The sequence below is a fragment of the Malus domestica genome, chromosome 13 (genome assembly GCF_042453785.1).
Source record: "Malus domestica chromosome 13, GDT2T_hap1".
NCBI lineage: Eukaryota > Viridiplantae > Streptophyta > Magnoliopsida > Rosales > Rosaceae > Malus > Malus domestica.
Window position 1 is genome coordinate 9,892,212 of NC_091673.1, and position 22,836 is coordinate 9,915,047.

General features: G+C 38.9%; 1 protein-coding gene across 1 annotated transcript; it reads left to right on the forward strand.

Annotated features, from left to right (window-relative positions):
• Window positions 1–18,649: 18,649 nt before the first annotated feature.
• On the forward strand, window positions 18,650–19,998 carry LOC103423901 (uncharacterized). The gene has a single exon (XM_008361975.4). It carries the CDS (start codon window positions 18,828–18,830, stop codon window positions 19,569–19,571), a length of 744 nt encoding a protein of 247 aa, XP_008360197.1. The 5' UTR covers window positions 18,650–18,827; the 3' UTR covers window positions 19,572–19,998.
• Window positions 19,999–22,836: the final 2,838 nt, after the last annotated feature.

Consider the following 22,836-nt stretch of genomic DNA (forward strand, 5'->3'; position numbering starts at 1 on the left):
TGGTGAGTATAAGTAACTCTGCTTCTAATGGTGTTCTTACCCTTGATAATGTTAAAAATAGCATGCTCAATGAAGAAACAAGGAGAAAGACTTCTGGCACAGATAGCAGCCAAGTATTTGTCACAGAGAACCGCGGAAGAAGCAAGAGTAGAGGGCCTAGAGGTCATGGCAGGAGTCCTAGCCAATCCAAGTCAAGGTTCAGGGGTGCATGCCACCATTGTGGCAAAGAAGGCCATATGAAGAAAAATTGTCGAGTTTGGAAGAGAGAGCAAAGGGAAGGAAACAATCAGAAGAAAGATGATACTGGCAATACCACCGCTGTCATCTGTGGTGATGTACCAGAAATATTGTCTGTTGGTGAATGTCTGCATATGGGCAACTCTGACAGAGACATTGAATGGATTTTTGATAATGGAGCTTCCTTCCATGCTACGTCCAAACGGGAGTTCTTCAGTACATACAAAGAAGGTGACTTTGGCATAGTGAAGATGGGGAATGAAAGCTATTCCAAAATTCTTGGAATTGGTGATATCTGCTTAAGAACTAATCTCGGCTGCCAATTGATGTTGAAAGATGTGAGACATATTCCTGATATACGTCTCAATCTGATATCCATCGGTACCCTTGATCGACAAGGATATTATCACCATATTGGCGAAGGAAAATTGAAGCTTACTAAAGGCTTAATGGTGGTAGCAAAAGCACGACTTTGTTGTACGTTGTACCGGTCAAATGCCAAGGTTTTGAAAGGTGAGTTGAATGCTGTGGAGGACTCATCTCTAGACTTGTGGCATAAGAGGCTAGGCCACATGAGCGAGAAAGGCCTACAAGTTTTGGCAAAGAAGTCTCATATTCCCTTTGCCAAAGGTACGTCGTTAAACTCTTGTGAACATTGTTTATTCGGAAAACAAAGAAGAGTTAGTTTTTCTGTTCCATCTACAAAGAAAGGAAACTTGTTAGATCTTGTTTATTCAGATGTGTGTGGTCCCATGGAAGTCGAGTCACTTGGAAGAAATAAATATTTTGTTACTTATATTGATGATGCTTCACGAAGGGTGTGGGTGTATTTGTTGAAATCCAAAGACCAGGTGTTTCAGACATTCCAGGAGTTCCATGCCATGGTGGAGAGGGAAACTGGGAAACCTCTCAAGTGCCTTCGTAGCGACAACGGCGGCGAGTACACATCTCACCAGTTTAGAGAGTATTGTGTGAAACATGGCATACGTCATGAGAAGACAGTTCCTGGAACTCCACAACATAATGGTGTTGCTGAAAGAATGAACCGAACCATCATGGAGAAAGTCAGGTGTATGCTGAGGACTGCAAAGTTATCTAAGCAGTTCTGGGGTGAAGCTGTAAGGACAGCCTGCTATTTGATCAACCGATCTCCATCAGTACCATTAGGTCTTGATGTTCCAGAGAGAGTATGGGCTGGTAATGATGTGTCTTACTCTCATCTGAAAGTGTTTGGTTGCAAAGCTTTTGTGCATGTGCCCAAAGAGCAGAGATCGAAGTTAGACTACAAAGCTACACCGTGCATCTTTCTTGGTTATGGCGGTGAAGATTTTGGTTACAGATTATGGGACCCATACCAGAAGAAGTTTATCCGAAGTAGAGACGTGGTCTTTTATGAAGATCAAACAATTGGGGATTCGGATAAAGAAGCACAACCAGATGGTGCAGACAGAGGAGTTGATCCATTAGCTTCAGATGAAGAAAGTCACGATGACATCCCTGAAGCAGCTGCCAATGAAGTGCCTGCAGAACCAGATAATGCTGATCATGGGGAGCCTGATCAAGATGTGCCAGACCATGAGATTGCTGATCAGGTGGAGCCTAGTCAAGAAGAGCAGATTCAAGGAAAACCCAATCAGGGGGAGCCTCCAGCCCTACAAGAGAATGAAGATCAAGTCAGAAGATCCATCAGAAATCGAAGACCGTCTACCAAGTATTCTTCATCAGAGTATATCATGTTGACTAATTATGGAGAGCCTGAAACATATGAGGAGGCCAGAGCTCATAACGACAGTGACAAATGGATGAAGGCAATGGAGTCGGAGATGGATTCCTTATCAAAGAATGATACCTATGAGCTGGTGGAGCTTCCAAAGGGCAGGAAAGCATTGAAAAACAAGTGGGTGTTCAAATTGAAAAGAGACGACAACATGACAAGGTACAAGGCTCGTTTGGTTGTCAAAGGTTTTGGTCAAAAAAAAAGAGTTGACTTCGATGAGATTTTCTCACCGGTGGTGAAGATGACTTCCATTCGAGTTATCCTTGGTATGGCAGCAAGCATGGATCTTGAGCTCGAGCAGTTAGATGTTAAAACTGCATTTCTCCACGGCAATTTAGAAGAGGAGATATACATGGAGCAACCCAAAGGCTTTGAAGTCAAAGGTAAAGAAAATTTGGTGTGCAAGCTCAAGAAAAGTTTATATGGTCTTAAGCAGGCTCCGAGACAGTGGAATAAGAAGTTCAACTCATTCATGGTGAGTAATGGGTACAAGAGAACTCATGCTGACTCTTGTGTCTATATCAAACAATTTTCTGGAGGTACATTCATCATCTTATTGCTTTATGTTAATGACATGTTGATTGTCGGACAAGATGCTTCTATGATTAAAAAGCTCAAAGAAGAGTTATCTAAGTCCTTTGACATGAAGGACTTAGGGCCAGCCAAGCAGATTTTGGGCATGGAGATAATTCGTGACAGAAAATCCAAGAAGTTGTGGCTGTCACAAGAAAAGTATGTTGAACGGGTGCTTGAAAGGTTCAACATGAAAGCAGCCAAACCGGTAAGCTCACCTTTAGCCAATCATATCAAGTTGAGCAAAGAGTCATGTCCAAAAACATATGAAGAAAAGGAGAAAATGGCAGTTGTTCCCTACTCTTCAGCAGTAGGAAGTATCATGTATGCAATGGTGTGCACACGGCCAGATATTGCTCATGCAGTAGGTGTGGTGAGCAGGTTTCTCTCTAATCCAGGGAAGGACCACTGGGAAGCTGTTAAGTGGATTCTCAGATATTTGAAAGGGACTTCTAAGATGTGCTTGTGCTTTGGCGGTTCCAAACCAATCTTGGAAGGATTTACAGATGCTGACATGGGAGGTGACCTGGATGGTAGAAAATCTACGTCTGGGTACTTGTTTACTTTTGCAGGAGGAGCCGTGTCTTGGCAATCCAAGTTACAAAAGTGCATTGCTTTGTCCACAACCGAGGCTGAATACATAGCCGCTACAGAAGCATGCAAGGAGTTGTTGTGGCTGAAGCGGTTTCTCCAAGAGTTGGGTTTGAAGCAAAGTGATTATGGCGTTTATTGTGATAGTCAGAGTGCTCTGGACTTGAGCAAGAACACTACATATCATTCACGCACTAAGCACATTGATATTCGTTATCACTGGATTAGAGACGCTATCGAGAACAAGTTGCTGCAGCTGAAGAAGATTCATACCGATAATAATTCTTCAGACATGTTGACAAAGGTAGTCACAAAATCAAAGTTGGAATTCTGCATTAAAGCTGCTGGGATGAACTCCAGGTAACTTGGAGTCATGATCGGAATTCCTCCCTCATGGACTGGAGGGGGAGATTGTTGGTATATGGTCCAGCCCATGATCAATGTTCTAGATTATTCTAGTAAGCAAGAGATGAGGCTGGAGCTTGCTAGACAATTCTAGCATGTTATTAAGTTGATGGAAGAAGCTAGAGAGTACTAGCTTCCTTGGTTGCAAATGGAAAGATCTAGACGCTACAAGTATGTGGCTAGTCTAGATTTTTCTATGCTAGAGGTTTGAAGAATACACTAGAAACTAGTAGAATGCCAAACCCTCACCTATAAATATGGGTGTGATGTTGTAGTGAAACAACAAATCAAGAGAAAGAGTGAGTAGCAAAGGATCAAGTCCAAAGCTAGAGTTCCACTCCAAGAGTGAGAGTGAGAGTGTTCCACTACACATTGTGTGAGTGAAGTTTAGAGTGATAGAAAGTGTGTGTTATACTTTCTTGTATCCATCAAGCCTTGTCTTTGGCTTGGTAAGACTACTCTTGTTGTATTCATCTTTTTCATATAGTGAAGATTGATCCTTGTTTGGTGGACGTAGGCATAAATTGCCGAACCACATAAATTCTTGGTGTCCATTTTCTACTTTACCTTGTGCATTCTCTATCTTGTAGTACCGACATTCCTAACATAATCAACGGTTAAGCGATCAATGACTCCAAGTCTGGCGGGGCGTTATCTCATGATCAACCGTGGTGGTTACATGTCTGAACTATTTACGGGACTTTGTTTTCAATGGTTTGATCCGCAACAAATTTACAAAATGCTAACTAACTATAACTTAACAGTTGAGAAAATCAGGAACTGAAAGATTGCAGCTCCATAGAACTGAAGGTAATCTTCTGCAAGACTGCAAGGATCTCAGTGCCTTCAATTTTTTAAACAAGCTGTCCGTCCACTCTGCTGTCTCCATCTTCAACGATGAAGCGAAGAAAGAAAAACAGAAGAAACATCTGCAGCAGCGCCATAAGACGCTGGTTGATAGAGAAGGGGACTGGGGACTGCAACCCTGAATGGAACCACACAATGCAATTCAACATGAATGACGTGTGCCTGGTTGACGAGTTTGATAATTCCTTTGTAGGATTCCACATGCAATGTGAGAGCGTCTTTGGCAAGAAGAGCATTGGAAAAGTCCGGGTGCCATTCGTGGACTTGATCGATGAACAGTGCAATGAGGCAGTCCGGTTTGTGAGCTACCAGGTTCGGAGTAGCCTTGGTAAGCCTAATGGGGTCCTGAATTTTTCTTACAAGGTGATCAAGGACAACAACAACAGTAGAGTTGGAATCTATGATTCCCAGGAATCCGATTCCTCGTCTGAATTAACCACAGCCAGTGTTTCTCCTGATCCGGCTGTTAATACAGTCCAATCTCTTTACCCCGCCTTGGACGTGGAACTCCTGTCCCGGGATATAAACATATCCTATCCTTTGCTATCCGGTGTTCGGGCTCCTTTGCCGAGAATTTCAGTTCCTTCTCCAAAGTTCAATTGCCATTGGAGACCAAACCCCTATGATATCACATGGCTGCCATCTCTGCTGCTGTTTTCTCTGCCAGCAACTGGGCCTAAAGGTGTGGAGGGTTGGGAACACGACACCAAGTGTTATAATACAAGTTGAATTTTTTTTTGTTCAAGTATCACTTGTATTATGACATTTGTTGTAGAGGGCCGTATTCCTGGCACACTGATAAATCTACCCCAGGTGTGTCTTGTAATCCATGTCAGCCCTTGCCATTTGTACAGTCTCCAACTCCAAGGTCATATTTTGGTAATTGCAGTTGCTATGGGAATCCTGCTGGGAACTGGACAATTTGGAATGGTTGAGAACAGTACTGGTCATGATGGATGGATTAGTAGTCCAGGGATTATAAGTAGTGATGTTATCCTTCCAGTCCCAGAGTTGGGGATGGGAACTAGGAATGGCACTGTTGGTACGTAACTGAGTTTAGTTCATGAGGGCTTATCTATGTACTTGCACTTCACGATTTATTGATATAAATGCAGGGTTTTTTTCTACCGCACATCGGTATGTGAGATGCATCGGTGCAATCTCAATACACCGGCGCATGTCATAATTTTGATTAACTGCACGCCTAGTTTCTAACGTCCATTATTTCATTCACCATTTTTATTGCATTGTTCATTTTCTCGGTTTGTCGACGGTGCTAGCTAGCTAGGCAGCCTTTCCTTTTGGATTCATTTGAAGTACGATACATGCGCTGCCTCTTTTCACGACGGAAGGAGCTCCCACGCCCGCCACCGGGTCTGCCACAGAGAATTTCTTGTGTCATTTGGGTGAATATAGATAGCGACATACGGGTGGATACAGTTGTGACTCACTCCCTTCTCAACAGTAAAGATCTTGTATGTCATTAGTCGTACAGAGTAATATGTCACGCGGTTGTATACATCCAACAAGAATGCGAAATCTTCCCTCAATGTCCTAAGAGAGTTCTAGAACCATGAGAGTTAAGAAGCTTTAGAATTGAATATGGACCTAGAGTATACAAAATGTTTTGAACTAGTTGGTAAGTAAGCATACTTAACCACCCACTTAAGAACAGAAAACCCCTTTGATTAGAAAGGGAAAGAAGTCCCACCATTTTCAAAGGAACTTCAACGCTTTTCTTGTCCATTGCGGTCCTTCAAGAAAAGTGAATTTTTCTTTTCATGCGCATCACTAGTAGTTATTGTAAAACTATAAATATATCAAATTAATGGGCTACTTCATAACTACGAAAATAAACCACTTCTGATAACATTTGACAATAAAATTTACAAGTACGCTGTATCGAAAAACCAAAAAAATTATAAGTGTTTTTATCACTTTTGGAGAACATTTTCTTCAATAAAACACTTGAAGTTGTTGTTTAAACACTTTTAATCAAAACGCTTACAAACGAAAGTGTTTTTTTTATTTTATACAGAAGAAGTCCCAAATAAGCACTTGAGCATAACTTAATTTAAAGAAGTTAATCCAATTATTGCAAATTAAGTCAGGTTAGACGCATTTGAATATTAATCAAATATTAATTAACTCAGAGTAACATCAACCTAGGCAATGCTGTTATGGTGACTCAAGTACTACTCTAACCCAAAGGGTGGACTTGATGTTGATGGAGAAGCATATGCACGATGTGAACTTATTTGATGACTGTAATTTCACCAAGCCAATTAATTAACTTATATGTTGATCAACTTGTTTATACCATATTTAGGGCCTCGTATTTAGACCTCGTATAAATACTCGGGGAACTTAAATGTAATTATGTAATAAAGTAAGGGGCAAATATGTAATTAGGGGAGGAGCCCTTATTCTATAAAAGGGCCTCCTCACCCTCACAAACCATAAGTCTCTCCTATCTAGAGCAAAGCTCTCACACTCTCTCCCTCACAAATACTCTCGGATAAATACAATCAATGTGGACGTAGCCCAAACCTTGAGGTGAACCACGATACATCTTGTGTTATTTACATTACATGCAGATTCATGGTCGGATTTACGTTGTTCCAAGACCTCCGGTTTTGTGCATCAACATTTGGCGCCGTCTGTGGGAATCAATACAAAAAGTTGTGTCGTTTCTCTTTCGTTTTTTTTCACCTCCGCCGTGAATCTGCAAAATCACAAAAATCCCGGAAACAGAAAAATCCAATCCTTTCTCCCATTTTTGTTCCATCAACACTTTGTATGATTAACAAAACACAGTCTCTGAATCCCAAACCCTGTTTTGAAGCTCTCCGTTTTCTGCCATGGCCACCAGCATTGGCTCCCTAGACTCGTCAAAACCTGCCAACAACTGTATCGGCTGCCCTCCCTAAAACAGTGCTACCATCATACAGAATCGGTGTTAGATAGCTTCAAATTCCAACTTCCTAATTGCGATCGGAAAACCCATTTTTTAAGCAAAATGATGGGGAAGAGCCAACCGCCGCCGCCGCAGCAGCAACACATGTCAATGAAAGACAGTGTACAAGCTCCAACTTGATCTCCTCGAAGGAGTCAAAACCCTTAACCAACTCTCCTTGGCCGGTTCAATCATCTCCCGCTCCGATTACAGTGACGTCGTCACGGAGCGCACCATAGCCGACCACTGCGGCTACCCTCGTTGCCCCAGTGCCTTGCCTTCGGAATCCTCCCGCCCCCGCAAAGGCCACTATCGCATTTCACTCAAAGAGCACAAGGTTTACGACCTTCATGAGACCTACATGTACTGCTCTTCGAGCTGTCTCATCGGAAGCAAGGCTTTTGCTCAGAGTTTGAGCTAGGAGAGGCGCGATGTCTTGGATTATGGCAAGGTTGAGAAGGTCTTGAGAGCTTTTGAGGATGTGGGTTTGGACAAAGAGGAAGTGGGATTGTGGGAAACTGGGGATTTGGGAATTTCGAAGTTGAAGATCGAAGAAAAGAGCGAAGCGGAGATTGGGGATTTGGGGATTTCGAAGTTGAAGATTGAAGAAAATAGTGAAGTGCAGTTAGGGGATGTAGGCATGGTTGGTCCCTTTAACGTTATTGAGGGCTATGTTCCACACAATCAACGGATATCCAAGCCATTGGGTTCGAAAAATAACAAAAAACCTTTCTAGGGGGATTTGATGAATGTCTTGATTTCCTGGAATACTCGGATGACAATCGAGATGACTGGGAAGAAGCTTTAGTTGGCTGGGTTGGTGTCTTTAAAAGGATAAAGGAAGAGAGGAAAATGCCCCAAAATTATTAGGATCCATGGAATCTAGTGAAGGTCCATTGCAGAACTCCGGCGAGTCGCAGAGAGAAACCGTTGTTTTTCCGACCAAGGTTCGTTGGGAATTTTGTGAAGCCACCATTCGACCCACCAGAAAGGAGCAGCAAAGATAAAGAATGTCAGTGTTCTCAAAGTCATAGATACATGGTGGGCTTCACGTGAAGGTGACGATGAAGTTGCAGCTTTTGTGCACAGACAGGAGCAAAAGCAAAAGCAAAGCAACCATGCCGAAATCAACGAGGCCATCCCTTCAGCATTAAAGGAGCCACGTGCTGCACCGAGGCCATGAGAGCCCCTACCACGATGTTTTCTATTTCTGTCACGATGACCCCTACTGCCCTTAATCATGTTATCAAACGACATATCCAAAGTAGAAAGCAAAAAGAAAAGCAAAAACCAAAAAGAAAAGCAGAAAGCAAAAGCAAGGAATAAACACCCCACCAGAATGATGTGATTTACTTTTCTTGTTTTTGTATGATGTGATTTATTTGTTATCTTTTGGAGACATCTGTATAAACCCCATTAGAGGGTAAAAAAAAAGCCCAAAATAATGGGCTGACATGTTGTGGAGAGCAAAGGCCCATAAGCCCAAAATAGCACCAACCAGGTCATCAAAAGTACGCCAGTACTCCCCAATTATTCGGCAACCCGCTGCTATTGCCACCAACCAGGTGATGAGATGTACAACCCGTACTCTAAATTGGCAACTAGCCATTCATGCCACCAACCAGGTGATCAAAAGTACGCCCAGTACTCCAAATTATACATGAGCATTACTCATGTCATTCATACATAAACATTCATGAGCATCACTCATGACAATCATACATAAACATTCATGATCATCATTCATGTCAACATTCATGAGCATCACTCATGACAACATCCATGAGCATCACTCATGACAACATTCATAAGCATCACTTATGTCAATCAACATAAACATTCATGAGCATCACTCATGTCAATCAGTTTCAAAAGCTTCATTTACAAAAGCTCTAGCTTCAAAAGCTTCATTTACAGAGCTCTAGCTTCAAAAGCTTCACTTGCAAAGCTTCACCCACAAAGTTTCAGGGCAGGGTATACAAATACCGCCTCCGAACATCTAGCCACTTCGGCCCATACATGGATTCAATTTGAAGTCTCCAGCCAACAGACTCTATTGACCGAAGACTTGGGGGACTACATTATGTACCATATATTGGGCCTCAACTAGGCCTCATGAAAAATACTTGAGGGACTTAGCCCATTATTTATGTATCAAGGAGCGAGCCCCTATTCTATAAAAGGGACTCCCTCACTTTCATTAGAGAGCACCCATTATTCATGTACTGAGGAGCGATCCCTTATTTTATAAAAGGGACTCCCTCAACATCATTAGAGAGCAACGGCGCTAGCTGAGCAACCGCCCGCCGCGAGCATCACTCCTAACCCATCACTTATGTATTGAGGAGCGAACCCTTATTCTATAAAAGGACTCCCTCACCACCATTAGAGAGCATCAACTCTAGCCCATCATTCATGTATTGAGGAGCGAGCCCTTATTCTATAAAAAGGACTCCCTCATCTTCAAACGCCGCAAGCCGAGCCAACCAAGGCAACATAAGCCACGAACCGAGCAGCCGAGCAGCGTGTGCTACTTCTAGTTGAGCGTCATTTCAGATTGAGCACTGCCTCATATCGAGCATCAGTTCAAGACAGCATCTAGTTACTTCGGCCCACACATGGACTGAATTTCAAGTCTCCAGCCAAAAGACTCTCTTGACTGAAGACTTGGGGGACTACTGTTTATACCATATTTATGGCCTCGTATTTAGACCTCATATAAATACTCAGGGGACTTAAATGTAATTATGTAATAAAGGAAGGGGCAAATATGTAATTAGGGGAGGAACCCTTATTCTATAAAAGGGCCTCTTCACCCTCACAAACCCTAAGTCTCTCCTATCTAGAACAAAGCTCTCACACTCTCTCCCTCACAAATACTCTCGGATAAATACAATCAATGTGGACGTAGCCCAAACTTTGGGGTGAACCATGATACATCTTGTGTTATTTACATACATGCAGATTCACGGTCGGATTTACGTTGTTCCAAGACCTCCGATTTTGTGCATCAACACAACTAATATGATTTTTTACCATGCCCATTCAATTTATTGAAAAAGAATCTCAGCAAATGAACTTTGACCATATGGTTTATCTCTAATTGTGTATTTTTAAGTACAATTAGGAAGGTACATTTAAGGTTTAGTTTCTTGGCAGTATTCTATTAGGAGATGACCTAAACGTGGTTATATATATATATATTATTATTTTTTTCACCAAACGATATTATATACACTAAGGAGTGGGAAAATGAGTTAAGTTTCACAATAGGCAAGCAATAATGTTATTCAAATTCATCTTTGGCAATAATCAAACCTAAATTCTCTCACTTACAAGTGAAAATGAATACTATTAGACCACAATGTTTAAACACTAATTAAGTTATGAAAGAGCTACCTTAGCTTAGCAAATAATATCAACTTGTGTTGTTTATTTAATGGAAATAATTAAAGTAATTAGGTGTTTTGCTTTTGTGAGAGCAACTCCACCCATGGTGGTTGCTCGGGGGACAGGGTCCAGGAAAGGGCCCGAGGGCCGGTGGGTAGGCCTCCAGCCTTGGAGAGCCCGAGTTGCAGGGTCGTGAAGGATTGACAGGCCTGGTGCTCGAGGCCTGTGACGTCAGGCTGACGCAAGGCTTGCGTCCGGCCTTTTTTAAAAAAAAAATTTGTGTTAGGCGCGTGCCCCTCACTCGCGAGTGGGGGCGCGTCACCCGAACGGAATTCAGGGCACGGGCCCGCGATCCTCAAAATTCCAGTGACCGTTGGGAAGCCACGTGGCTTCCCACGGTCCGTTCGATCCCAACGACTCTTTAATACGAGCCGTCCGATTTGTAACGATAATTAAAAAAAACTGATTTTATATCAACCATTCGATCTGAGATCAACGGTTGATATTAATCTGCTTTATAAATTAAAAAAAAAGAAAAAATAGTTTTAAAATTAAGAAAAGTTACCGTTGTGACACGTGGCACAATCTGGAATGTTGGAATTCAAAAATTTTAAAATCCAACGGCAGAGATTAATTATTTGAATAAAAATTAAAAAAATTGTAAAAAATCCAAAAAAAATGTAAAAAACTGAAAAAAAATTTGTAAAAAATTGTTTTTACTTTTCTATAAATACCACTTCTTCTCCATCTACCTTACACCACAATTTCATATTTTCTCAACTACTTTCAATCAAATTCCTATCTTTCTCTCAAAGTTTCAATCCAATTTTTTTCCACAAAATGACTACTGATGCAGGTACGAATTGGTCGCTTCTTGAAGATGTTGCGTTGTGCACTAGCTGGGTTGAAGTTACTCATAATTCCCATACGGGTAATGAGATGCAGTTGCGAGAAATGTGGAGTTTAATTTATACCAAATTTCTTGAGCAAATGAGTGGGAAAAGAATCAAAGAATCGATGTCCAGTCGTTGGAAAATACTTAGCCATTCATTTAGTACGTGGAAAGATGCCTTGACACAAGCTAGTAGTAATGTTCGAAGTGGGGCAAATTATGCGGATGAGGTAAGAATATATTATAATTATTTGTTTGTATTATTATTTTGTTACCTAATTTGATTATAATTATTTGTTTGTATTATTTATTTGTTACCTAATTTCATTATTATTATTTGTTTGTATTATTTATTTGTTACCTAATAATTTCATTATTATTATTTGTTACCTAATTTCATTATTATTATTTGTTTGTATTATTTATTTGTGACCTAATTTCATAATTATTATTTGTTTGTATTATTTGTTTGTTACCTAATAATTTGATTATTATTATTTGTTTGTATTATTTATTTGTGACCTAATTTCATTATTATTATTTGTTACCTAATAATTTGATTATTATTATTTGTTTGTATTATTTATTTGTTACCTAATAATTTCATTATTATTATTTGTTTGTATTATTTATTTGTTACCTAATAATTTCATTTTTATTCATTTGTAGCAACTTCAAGCACAAGCATGGTATGCTGCCAAAATCAAATCAAGAAACAAATCATTCAACCGGTGAGAATGTTGGAATATTGTTAAAGATTGTCCTAAATTCAAAGTTATGCCTGTTGGTCCAGAAGTATGCATGAACAGCACCCCTCTACACAGCTGGGCCTGCATATCAAAGTTGTGCTTCTATCAAAGTTTCTTGAATGGCTGGGCTTGCATATCTGAGCAACAGTCTGGATGACTCGACGGGAATGTGAGGCTCTGGCCATTCTTGTTTTGTCATCTCTCCTTGTACGCTCCTCATCCTCTTCCATCTCATTTTCGGCTATCTGAAGGTTGAACATTTCTTCATATTGGTTAAACAATTCTTCCTCTTACTGATTGATTTCTCACATCATCCTTGATGAAGAAGAAGACATTGTAAGGATGGATGGTGAAGAAGAAGCAAAAACTATGAATAATGAGATAGAGATGTTGAGAAAATTGGTGTGAGATTTGTGAGGATGGATGGTGGATTATATGGACGATTCAGAAAGGATTGGATTGTAGATAAGGTCATGTGGCATGCCGTCATTCGTTAAAAATCGGATCGAAATCTATCATCAAAGATTCTGAAAAGATAATGACACGTGGCACGATCGTATTGGATAAAAATCTTATCGAAATCGATCTCCAATAATTATTTTTTCGGATAATGACATGTGGCGCAATTTTGAACGAGTTAAAATCTGATCGAAATCTATCGTCAAAGATTCTCAAAAGATAACAACACGTGGCACGATGACATTGGATAAAAATCTTATCGAAATCCATCGCTAAATACTTGTTTTTTTTATAAAATGACACGTGGCGCAACGAGAACGATTTAAAAAATCTTATCCGAAATTACAAATAATTTTATTTTGTATTATTTAAACAAACAAAAAATAATAATATTTTATTGCCTATTGCCAGGGGGAGGGCTCCAAGGGTGGAGATGCAAATGGCAATTACTGTTCTTAAGGGTAGTTACTATTCATTAAATGCAGTTATTGTTCAATAAGGTGAATTCAATAGTGGATTGCCAGGGGAAAGGGCTCCATGGGTGGAGTTGCTCTGAATGACAGCTATAAAGCTTCCATTGTTTGTTCAGTACTCTTTTCCTTGCAAAGGTAGAAATCTGCCATGGCTTGAAATATTCTATCTTCCATATCTCCAGATGTAAGAAAAGGGACCAAAACGACCAAAACCCTAATAGGGTTTGGAAACTTAAAAGGAAACAAAACACATAATCAACAAAGTTCCGAAAATGAAGTAGGATTCTCTCCCCTCTTTTTTTCCCTCCCCTTCCCTCATCTTCCCTCCTCTCCTATTTGAACGATCACGATTAAGCCAAATCAACATCTTATATTAATTCTTATGGCAAGAGAAATACAAAATAAGAGAATGTGAGAGGAGGGGATTGAAGATGATGGACAAAGGAGGGGAGAGAAACCTAGTCCTCCGAAAATAGCCTCAAAACTTAAAATACTGCTTTGGGATAGTAAACGAAGGAAATTGGCCAAATCACCCCTATGTCATAAGCAAAACTGGTGATCCAGCCATGTTATTCCTTACGGAAAGGGATCCTCTCCGGATCCCTTCCCCCTAATCACCAAATCAGGGAATCCGTATCATTGAAATTTAATTCAACGACTACAAATAGGGGGTCACTTTAAAAGTAATAATAATTTCAGCCGTTAGATCAAATTTTAATGGTACAGATTCCCTGATTTGGTGGATTAGGAGGAAGGGATCCTGAGATGATTCATTTCCCTTCCTTACATCGTTCCTTTCGAAAAATGTATTATGCACCCAATTCTAACGCTTGAGCCCAGACCTGCACTCCTTGAGCTTTGTTGCCAACCTTACGTTTGTCCTCTTCGATACGCTCAACCATCCGTTCTACGTCAAGCTAGATGTTGTTGATGTAGATAAATTAATTTTAAATAAACTTTCATCACTAAGATCTCAAGTGGGATACTAATTAATTGTACAAAGGAGTCTAACTTATAACTTATATACGTCATTAGATTCATTACAAGTAGATTGTGATTTGTCAATCTATCAAACAATGGTTGATTTTGAACCGATGTCGTATATAATAGAACTTCGAATTCCTTTCTAACGTTCACAATGTACTGATGACATAGCTGCAGCGTGTGAAAGGAGACCATGCATAATGCATAAACGTACCCATAAAAGTCATGAAATGCAAAATATTATATGCATTTGATTAGTATACGTGTGTGCTCGATTGATCCTATCATTCATCTGTCACAAACTTCGATATTGATTTCAACAGAACCATTAACCTGTTAGAAACAAAAATTAGGGTGTAATTCACATGGAAAATCAATAAATAATTTATGCAATTATATATCAAAGTAATGCATGCACATGAGTAATTAATATTAAATGAACATGACATAATGGATTAGAAAAACCTGAAAATACGGTCGAGGCAAGTGTTAGACACTTTGTCCTTGAGACAAATTTACGCCCCACTACAGTGCTCATGATTAATCGGCGTATGTCTCCCAAGATACAATGACCACGTCCTTAGTAGCACTCCAAATCACAAGGCTCCATAAACTACGATTGTGTTGAAAACTTTCTCATATGGACTAAATGAAACTCTCTAATATTTAGTGCACTCTATGTATGATTATATATATATATATATATATAAATGAAAGTTATTTTGTGATTAAAGGGGGCTTCCCTATTTATAGAATGTGAAATACCTTTTTGGAAAGTATGTGACTATTCATGAAGAGTCAAAAGTTGCAACTGAGTAGACATATTTTTCTACCAAAATGCTCCAATTCTAATTTCCATTCAATTAATAAATTTAAAATAATAATAATATTATTAAATTTTCCAACAATCCCCCACATGAATGGAAATTGACTCAATACCATGCAAATGACAATGCAGACACCAGAGAGAGAATTCAATAGGAAAAGTACCGCATCGGGATAGGTGGCTTTTGGCTTTGAACCTTCCGTAGTGAATTACTATCGGATTTACTTGGATAATCAGTGAACACAATGTCTTGACCTGCTCAGCCGTTTGTGTAAACTAAGACAATAGTAATCACACAATACCCTTCCAGACACCTCGTGGTTGCTCGGTTGTGTTCATTTTGGCCCTAAACAATTCTTGGTTTCTCATGAGTGCTTTTAAACCCTAATTTTTTTTCTCTAACAATCTTAAGACAAGTTTATTGGTTTATTTGTTATAATATGTTGGCGAGATAGAATTTTGTATGTTCATCCTTGCGTCCAATATTGTTATGTATATTGATTACAATAGTGCTGCCTATATATCATATATTAATTGACTATTCAAAGACATATATATTGTGAAGCGGTACATTTGCTTGTCTAATGAATCGTATTCTTACCATAGTACTGACTGATATTTCCGTTTTTATATATGAATCACGATCCATGATTATGATATTAATCTTGGTGCATGCTGACAATTAATTATTTAGTTATCTCTTTGTTTGAAAAACCAACTTCAGATGTTATTATTTGGCAATTTTAATTTACCAAAGAATGCGCCACACAGATTTGAAGGAATGTATCTGGAACAATTGATTGCAATTTTCATGTTAAACCTTTTGAGTGCATATTGGTTTCTTGGAATAAAACAAAGTGGTAGAACGGTTTGACAATTCAAACCATATGTCATCAGGCATGCATATGTTTAATTATCTGAATATAAATCATAACGTTTGCCTAGATTGGCTACTGATTGGTGAAAGGATGTGGTAGGCTGGAAATTACATCCCTGCTAAGCCCAAAAAGGGAACGGCCATGACTGTTCAAATTCGAACAAATGCATGAAAGACTAAACAGATGCCATCTTTCCAAAAATGTTGAAAGGGCATGATGACTTATGTCAGACGGTAACTATATTGAGTTACAGAGATGTGGTTATGATTTGATCCTTTTCAGACTAACGAAAGAGATCAATGGTGTCTATGAATGGCACCAGTTTGCAGTTGGCAATCATGTCTTCATGCTAAAAACGTAAATGGTGTATCTTTTGCATTTAAAATGAAAAGATACGTTAATTGGTAAAACATCCAAACACATATGTGGGATTACATGAATCGTACCATGAGTCATAACTAATTGAGAGGCTTTACCATGTGTGTGTGATTTCAAGTGAAGTTTGAGTTTAGTGTTCGCAAGAAAATTTACTTCACACGAACAACTTGCATTTCTAATTGATAAAATACATTGTCAAACCTGATTCGTTGGAATGAGTTGTATTCAAATGAAAGGGTATATAAGTTATAACCCTAAGAGAACTGGACACACGTCTTTTGGTGTAGTCAGAACTCATTATTACATTGTAACATATGCATGTAAAACTCATTTTGCATGAGTTATTCAACTTTGGAAGATGACAATTAGACTGTGGGGGCCAAGGTCTATTTGAAAGACTTAAAGCACTCTATAGATGAGTCTTTAACAATGGGAACTTTGAAAGTTGTCAAGACAGAGCCCTAACAGGTGAAGATAGATATGATATAGAAAATCTATTTTCATCGGCTTTCTTCTCAAGCATGATGTATGATGAAAGAGTTATTAATAGCATTAAAGCAACCACAATGTGTGTGAATTGTGGGGGTGGTTTAGCAATTTTTGAGAAATATGATATACTTAAAAATAATGCAAAAGTAATTTGCTTCTAGAAAGAGATAACGATTACTTATAATTGAAGTTTTAAGGTATTGAAAGGCTGGAGATCTTCTAGCAAATACCTTAAATGTGGGGGAGTTAACCCAAATGTTATCAAATTACTTAGTAAGTCCTAATATATGTTTGGAGGACTTAACGTTGGAAAACAACTACTCTCAAACGAAAGTTATTTCCATGCATGGATATAAAGTTTGTGGTGGCCATATAATGAGTAGTCAACCTAGTGGTACCAATTTTTAAATGTTTGGTCAGAGAGTAAGTTGTATCATCGAGAAGAATCGGTTAAAAGCCTACATCTTTAAGAATCGCCATAATGGCAACCCAACCTAGCTGACTGGAGATCCCAAGATCTAGGTTCAAGGGGACAACCGAATTGTGGATGATTCAATGAAAGCACTGCGGAGATAATCTCCTACCCATTTCCTATGATGAAACAGTGCTATCAAGGTGCAGAATCAAATTTCTGCCAGAATAGCAAGCGATACAATCGTCCTTCAAAAGAGAAATCGATGACAAATGACCCTGGCTGTTTATATGTAAAATTGATTTGTTCTTTATTTCTTATTGAGCAATTTGTATTGACTTCACTTTGTAACGCCACCACTTGTAATCAATTATTTTATCATGGAAAATTAATTTAATATTTACTTTTTCTTTATAAGTAATTTTTTTTTAAAAAGGGCGGCAATCCACCATTTTGAAAGTTCGAAAGACCATTTCAGCATTCCCATAACCATCATCAGGTGATTCACCAATGTCAGAAATTGAACTCATGACGTGTCGTGTGAAATACAGGTTTAGAATTTGTCCCCAACTACTAATCCACTTCCTGATGGTTTTTATATAAGTTGTTAACTTTGATGATTAAGTTTGATTTGTATACATGGGCATAACACAACATGCATTATAATATGTAGGATTATTTCAGTACATTCACATTCAGCATGCACATAACTCATATAACATTATTGCATTTTTTTATGCACCTAACTCCAAAACTTAGTGCATGAGCAACGAATATATAGCTTCACTTTTTTCCGTTGAATATTACTTTTCACTGGCCGCTTTACTTAACTCCCACCGTCCAAACTCCTTTTCATTACCTTTAATTTCTTAGCACCCTAATAAAGTGAAATATTTACCCCCAACTGGGAGAGTTTCATATCCTCAGAACCACTTTATATACCCACCTGCATGACATTACTTAGTTGGCTAATCCCAGGGACATAATCGTCTTCAACCATTAATTAACATATGTTTTGTGCACCTAAAATAACCATCGTCATCAAGCTTTTTCTCCAAAAAAAGTCGATCGTACGTCCCACATATTTGTCCACAGGTCGTGTTCGACGAGGATGCTTGGTTCCACTTGCGTAAAAAGATCATGAACTCCATGTGGCACACTGTACAGTGCTACAAGAAGTTTCCGTTTCTGATTTTGTTCTAAATATTTTTCTTATTTTTTGCTTTACACTTTCACCCCACTCCTTCACCAAAAAAGTAGAAGCTTTTTGCTTTCTATATAAACCCCCCTAAGGCTCTTGTATTCCTTCATGCAAAATAATCAAGCTTCCATCATATTCTTTCTCTTGAGCATCTCACATTTCCTTACATACTCTTTCTTCAAAAGGTTTCGTTCACTTGAATATATAGTGTTTCCTTGCTTTTTTGATCGAAATCTAGGGTTTCCTTACTAACTCATCGCAATTGTGACTAATTAAGCAAGAAAATAATCATGAAGAATAAGGCTTCTGTTTTCTTGAAGCAGATAATCACATTGTTGAGCTCAATAGCCAAAGCCAAGTCCCTCGCCATCAAGAGCAAAACCAGCGCCGCTAAAGCTCGCCTGATAATGTTTTCATTGGTGAAGAACAAGAAGGTTTTGATGGACACTGTGTCGCACAAGATCCATAGCCTTTTAGGTCACGATCACCGTGATCAAGAGGAGGAGGAGGAGGAAGGAGACCAAAACAAGAGCAAAACCAGCGCCGCTAAAGCTCGCCTGATAATGTTTTCATTGGTGAAGAACAAGAAGGTTTTGATGGACACTGTGTCGCACAAGATCCATAGCCTTTTAGGTCACGATCACCGTGATCAAGGGGAGGAGGAGGAAGGAGACCAAAACAAGGCGCTTGTTCTCTACAATGCCATGGCCAATGAGTACTCGCATACAGCTGGTACTTCAAGCTACATGCGAAGGTACAATGGTGAAGATGAGGAGGAGGACGATGACGATGATAAGTACCCTGATCTCACTCACTCGTTGTTCGATGAAAATGAGAACTTTGACGATGTCAAAGCTGGCGGGTCTGTGATCGATCTGGTGAAGAATTCCAAAGAGGAAGGACAGGATTTCAAGCTGGAAGACGAGATAGACCACGTTGCGGATTTGTTCATTAACAGGTTTCACAAACAAATGCGCTTGCAAAAGCTTCTATCCTTCAAAAGGCATCAAGAAATGCTCGACAGAAGCGTCTGAATATTCTGACAAATCAACTCAAAATAATTACATGTTGTTTACATTAATTGACAAGAAGTATTGTTATTAGCATTCCAATATAATCATATCTTGCACTTTTTTTTCATGAAAGAAAACAAGAAAGGCAAGAGTGTAAGATGATTATTTTAGAGTGCTTATAACAATTCTCTAAATAATTACGTGTAGGATGAATCGATCGAACCCTATTATTTGCCATCAAACAGGTTAAACTTATCTGATTTGGCTATCTCATGCATCTATTATTGGCCCAGCTTTTCAGAAAATTTGAACATGGCTGGAAAGTGCTTAGGGCTCTGGGGCTTTTTTTCTTTCTATTGCCTTGTAATTTTACAAGTATAAATGTAGCTGTAAAGCTGTTAGTAATGTATACTTTTTGGAATGGAATAAAGGTTGGAGTTAGATTCCAGTGCGCACTGCCACTGCTAGTTCTGGTAACGTATGCATGTCAAGTTGTTGGTGGTGCTTCTTTTTTCTTCTCCCAGTCACAAAGTCGATATACTTGTAATTAACCAACTTTAGTCTTATTCAATATAAAGGTTTCCTCAAAAAAAAAAAAAATGTAACAAAAGTTAGATCCACACGTAGTAAAGAAGGTGATAAACAAATGGACTGTGTTTTGTGAAAACTATACACACAAATTAGTTGATTTGTGATGTTTGAGACGGCTCAACCTAAGGCCTTAGACAACAATTAGAAAGAGGCCACGCATGCCTTCCCGATACAATATTTAGGGTTAAGTTCGGATAACTACCCAATTTTCAGCGAAGATTCAAAATTGGTCCTATCCTTTTAAAAAAATTAACAACTATCAAATGTTGATGATGTGGACAACTATTAAATAGGTTTTTTTATTCTCAAGTCATCTACAGAGCTTTGAATCTTCAAATTGACACAGTTTAGCTAAACAAATGTATGACTTAACTTTGCTAAAAGAAGCCGATTTGAGGAATTATATCTCCAAAGACAACAATTAGTAGAGACAAAGTTTAGTATTTCTTCGTTACCAAAACAAACAAAAAAAATTTATTATTTGTTCACCTCATCATTTAATGCTCAAATCATCATCACTTAGTGTTGGTAAAGTTATCATTTAATGTTAGTGACCTAACGGGTGTCTAACTTTTCAAATGTTAGGTAGTTATTTTGAAGTTTTAAAAGGTTGAGAGATTAATTTGGAATCACTCCAGAAGGTTGGGTGCTCTTAACCCTAATATTTATTTCATGGTTGAGTAAAAACAATTAATATTTAAAAAGGAATAAAATTTAGTTGCAAGTGCTAGATTGTCGTCTTACTTTTTAACCCACTACATCTCGACTTCAATCCCTCTCTCCTTCCCTTAACAACTTAGAATACGAATATTGTTATACAAAATGATACGCATATATAGAGCTGTTTTAAAAAGGGGTGTGATATCCACACACCCCTTTTTACTTCTCCCATACCTTTTTAGTTTTCAGCCGTCAGATCGGATGAATTGAAGAAGATCAACGAACAGAAGTTAACAAGGGATGTGTGAGAAGTAAAAAGGGATGTGTGGATAACACACCCCTTTTAAAAATGAGACATTTTTTTAGTACGTGGCCCAATACACAAGCCTTGTTATAAGGCGGACAACGAGTTTATAGTTTAAGATGTAGAATTGATGATATCTCCGCTTACCAATGTAGATGGCGGAAAGAAAATTGTAAACAGTTTATGCTGGAAAGCATCGCAAAAATCTCCGCATCATTTTCCTCTCCTTTATCTTTAAAAGACTTTCTGGTACCGTTTGGTACACGAGAAAGGACGAAACCAAGTGGGATGAGGTCTTCCGTCTCCCGTTTGGTGCGCCTAAAACAGATGAAACGCATTGTTTCACAGGACAAGTTTTGGGTACTTTTTCGTTCTGCCTCCCCCTAGAATGACTTGTTCCACGCCCGTAGAACACAAATTTATAACATTTTAAGACAAAAATACCCCTTGACTTTTTCACTATTTACACCATCAGCTCTTGGAGGTCGCAACCTCCGATTAACACCAAGCAGATACGACTAGAGATTTAGAGGTAGCAGATCGAACGATCCACATCAAGCAGATATGCACATAGAACTAGAGGTAGCAGATCGAACCCAGGTGGGCACTGTGACCTCCGTTCCTGGGCATCACGATTCGAATATCTAGGCTTGTGGCTTAATTGCTAATTGATTTTGTTGGGGTGTGGGGATTAAATTCAAAATTGGGAGAGATTTCATGTGGGAGTTGGAAGTCTGAAACCAAGCTGCGTTGAGTTGAAGCCCAAAACCTAGACCCCGTATCTGTCACAATTTGTTGTCGTCGTTTGCCAAAACCCAAATCTGAGAACCTCACTCCTGGAAACCTACTGTCGCATCCTCGGCTTCAGCATGTACCACTTGAACCCGCTGTCTGTACTCCACGCCGCTACTTGACACCATCCACCCACGCTGGTGTAATGGTTGCTGGGTTCTTTCTGCATTTGACAAGCCTCTGTCAACTTTGTTTTTTTTTTTTCTATTCTTTTTCTTTTCCATTAATCATCAAACTGGGTTCTTGCATTTGACAGGTTCTTTGTTTTTTAATCTTTTTCTTTTTCATTAATGATTATTTTTTTTTCTCTTAAAAAAATATTAGTTCTAAGTTCTCTTATTCGGTACAGTACAAATTTTAAAGGGGTTTGCATGTGGAATACAACATATACCTAATAAAATTTGGACCAAGAAAAACAACTAATGGATAAGCATATAGTGTTCAAATTTGAACAAGTTAAAAAAACATAAAAAAGTCTCGTCCCATTCCACGCATAAATATTGTACCAAACAACAGACGAAATATGGGTATTTTAGCCATTTAATCTTTCGGTTCCGTTCCGTCCATGCGCTACCAAACGTAAAATGGAACAACCATCTCATTCTGTCCTACTCGTACCAAACATAACATAAAACATCCGTTCCGTCCTGTTCCGTATGTGTACTAAACGATACCTCATGGTACGGATATACCATAACATTTTGTATCGACAATACAATGACATGTACAAGTTTCCTTTTGTATATACATGATGCGCCGATACCAAGTTGTCGTGTCTTGACGAGTTTTCAGTCGGTTTATAATTTGGGTTGATCCAAGCCCGCCAAGAATTTGAGTTTCCGAATCCAAAGCCCAGGTCCAGACCATGGGGTCTCAACTGAATTCTGAAAGCCCAAAATGAGGTCGATTCATCATGCGACGTGGCAGCCCACGCGAGCC

Excerpts from the sequence above, each read along its gene's own strand:
- LOC103423901 (XM_008361975.4), top strand. The coding sequence starts at position 18,828 with ATGAAGAATAAGGCTTCTGTTTTCTTGAAGCAGATAATCACATTGTTG.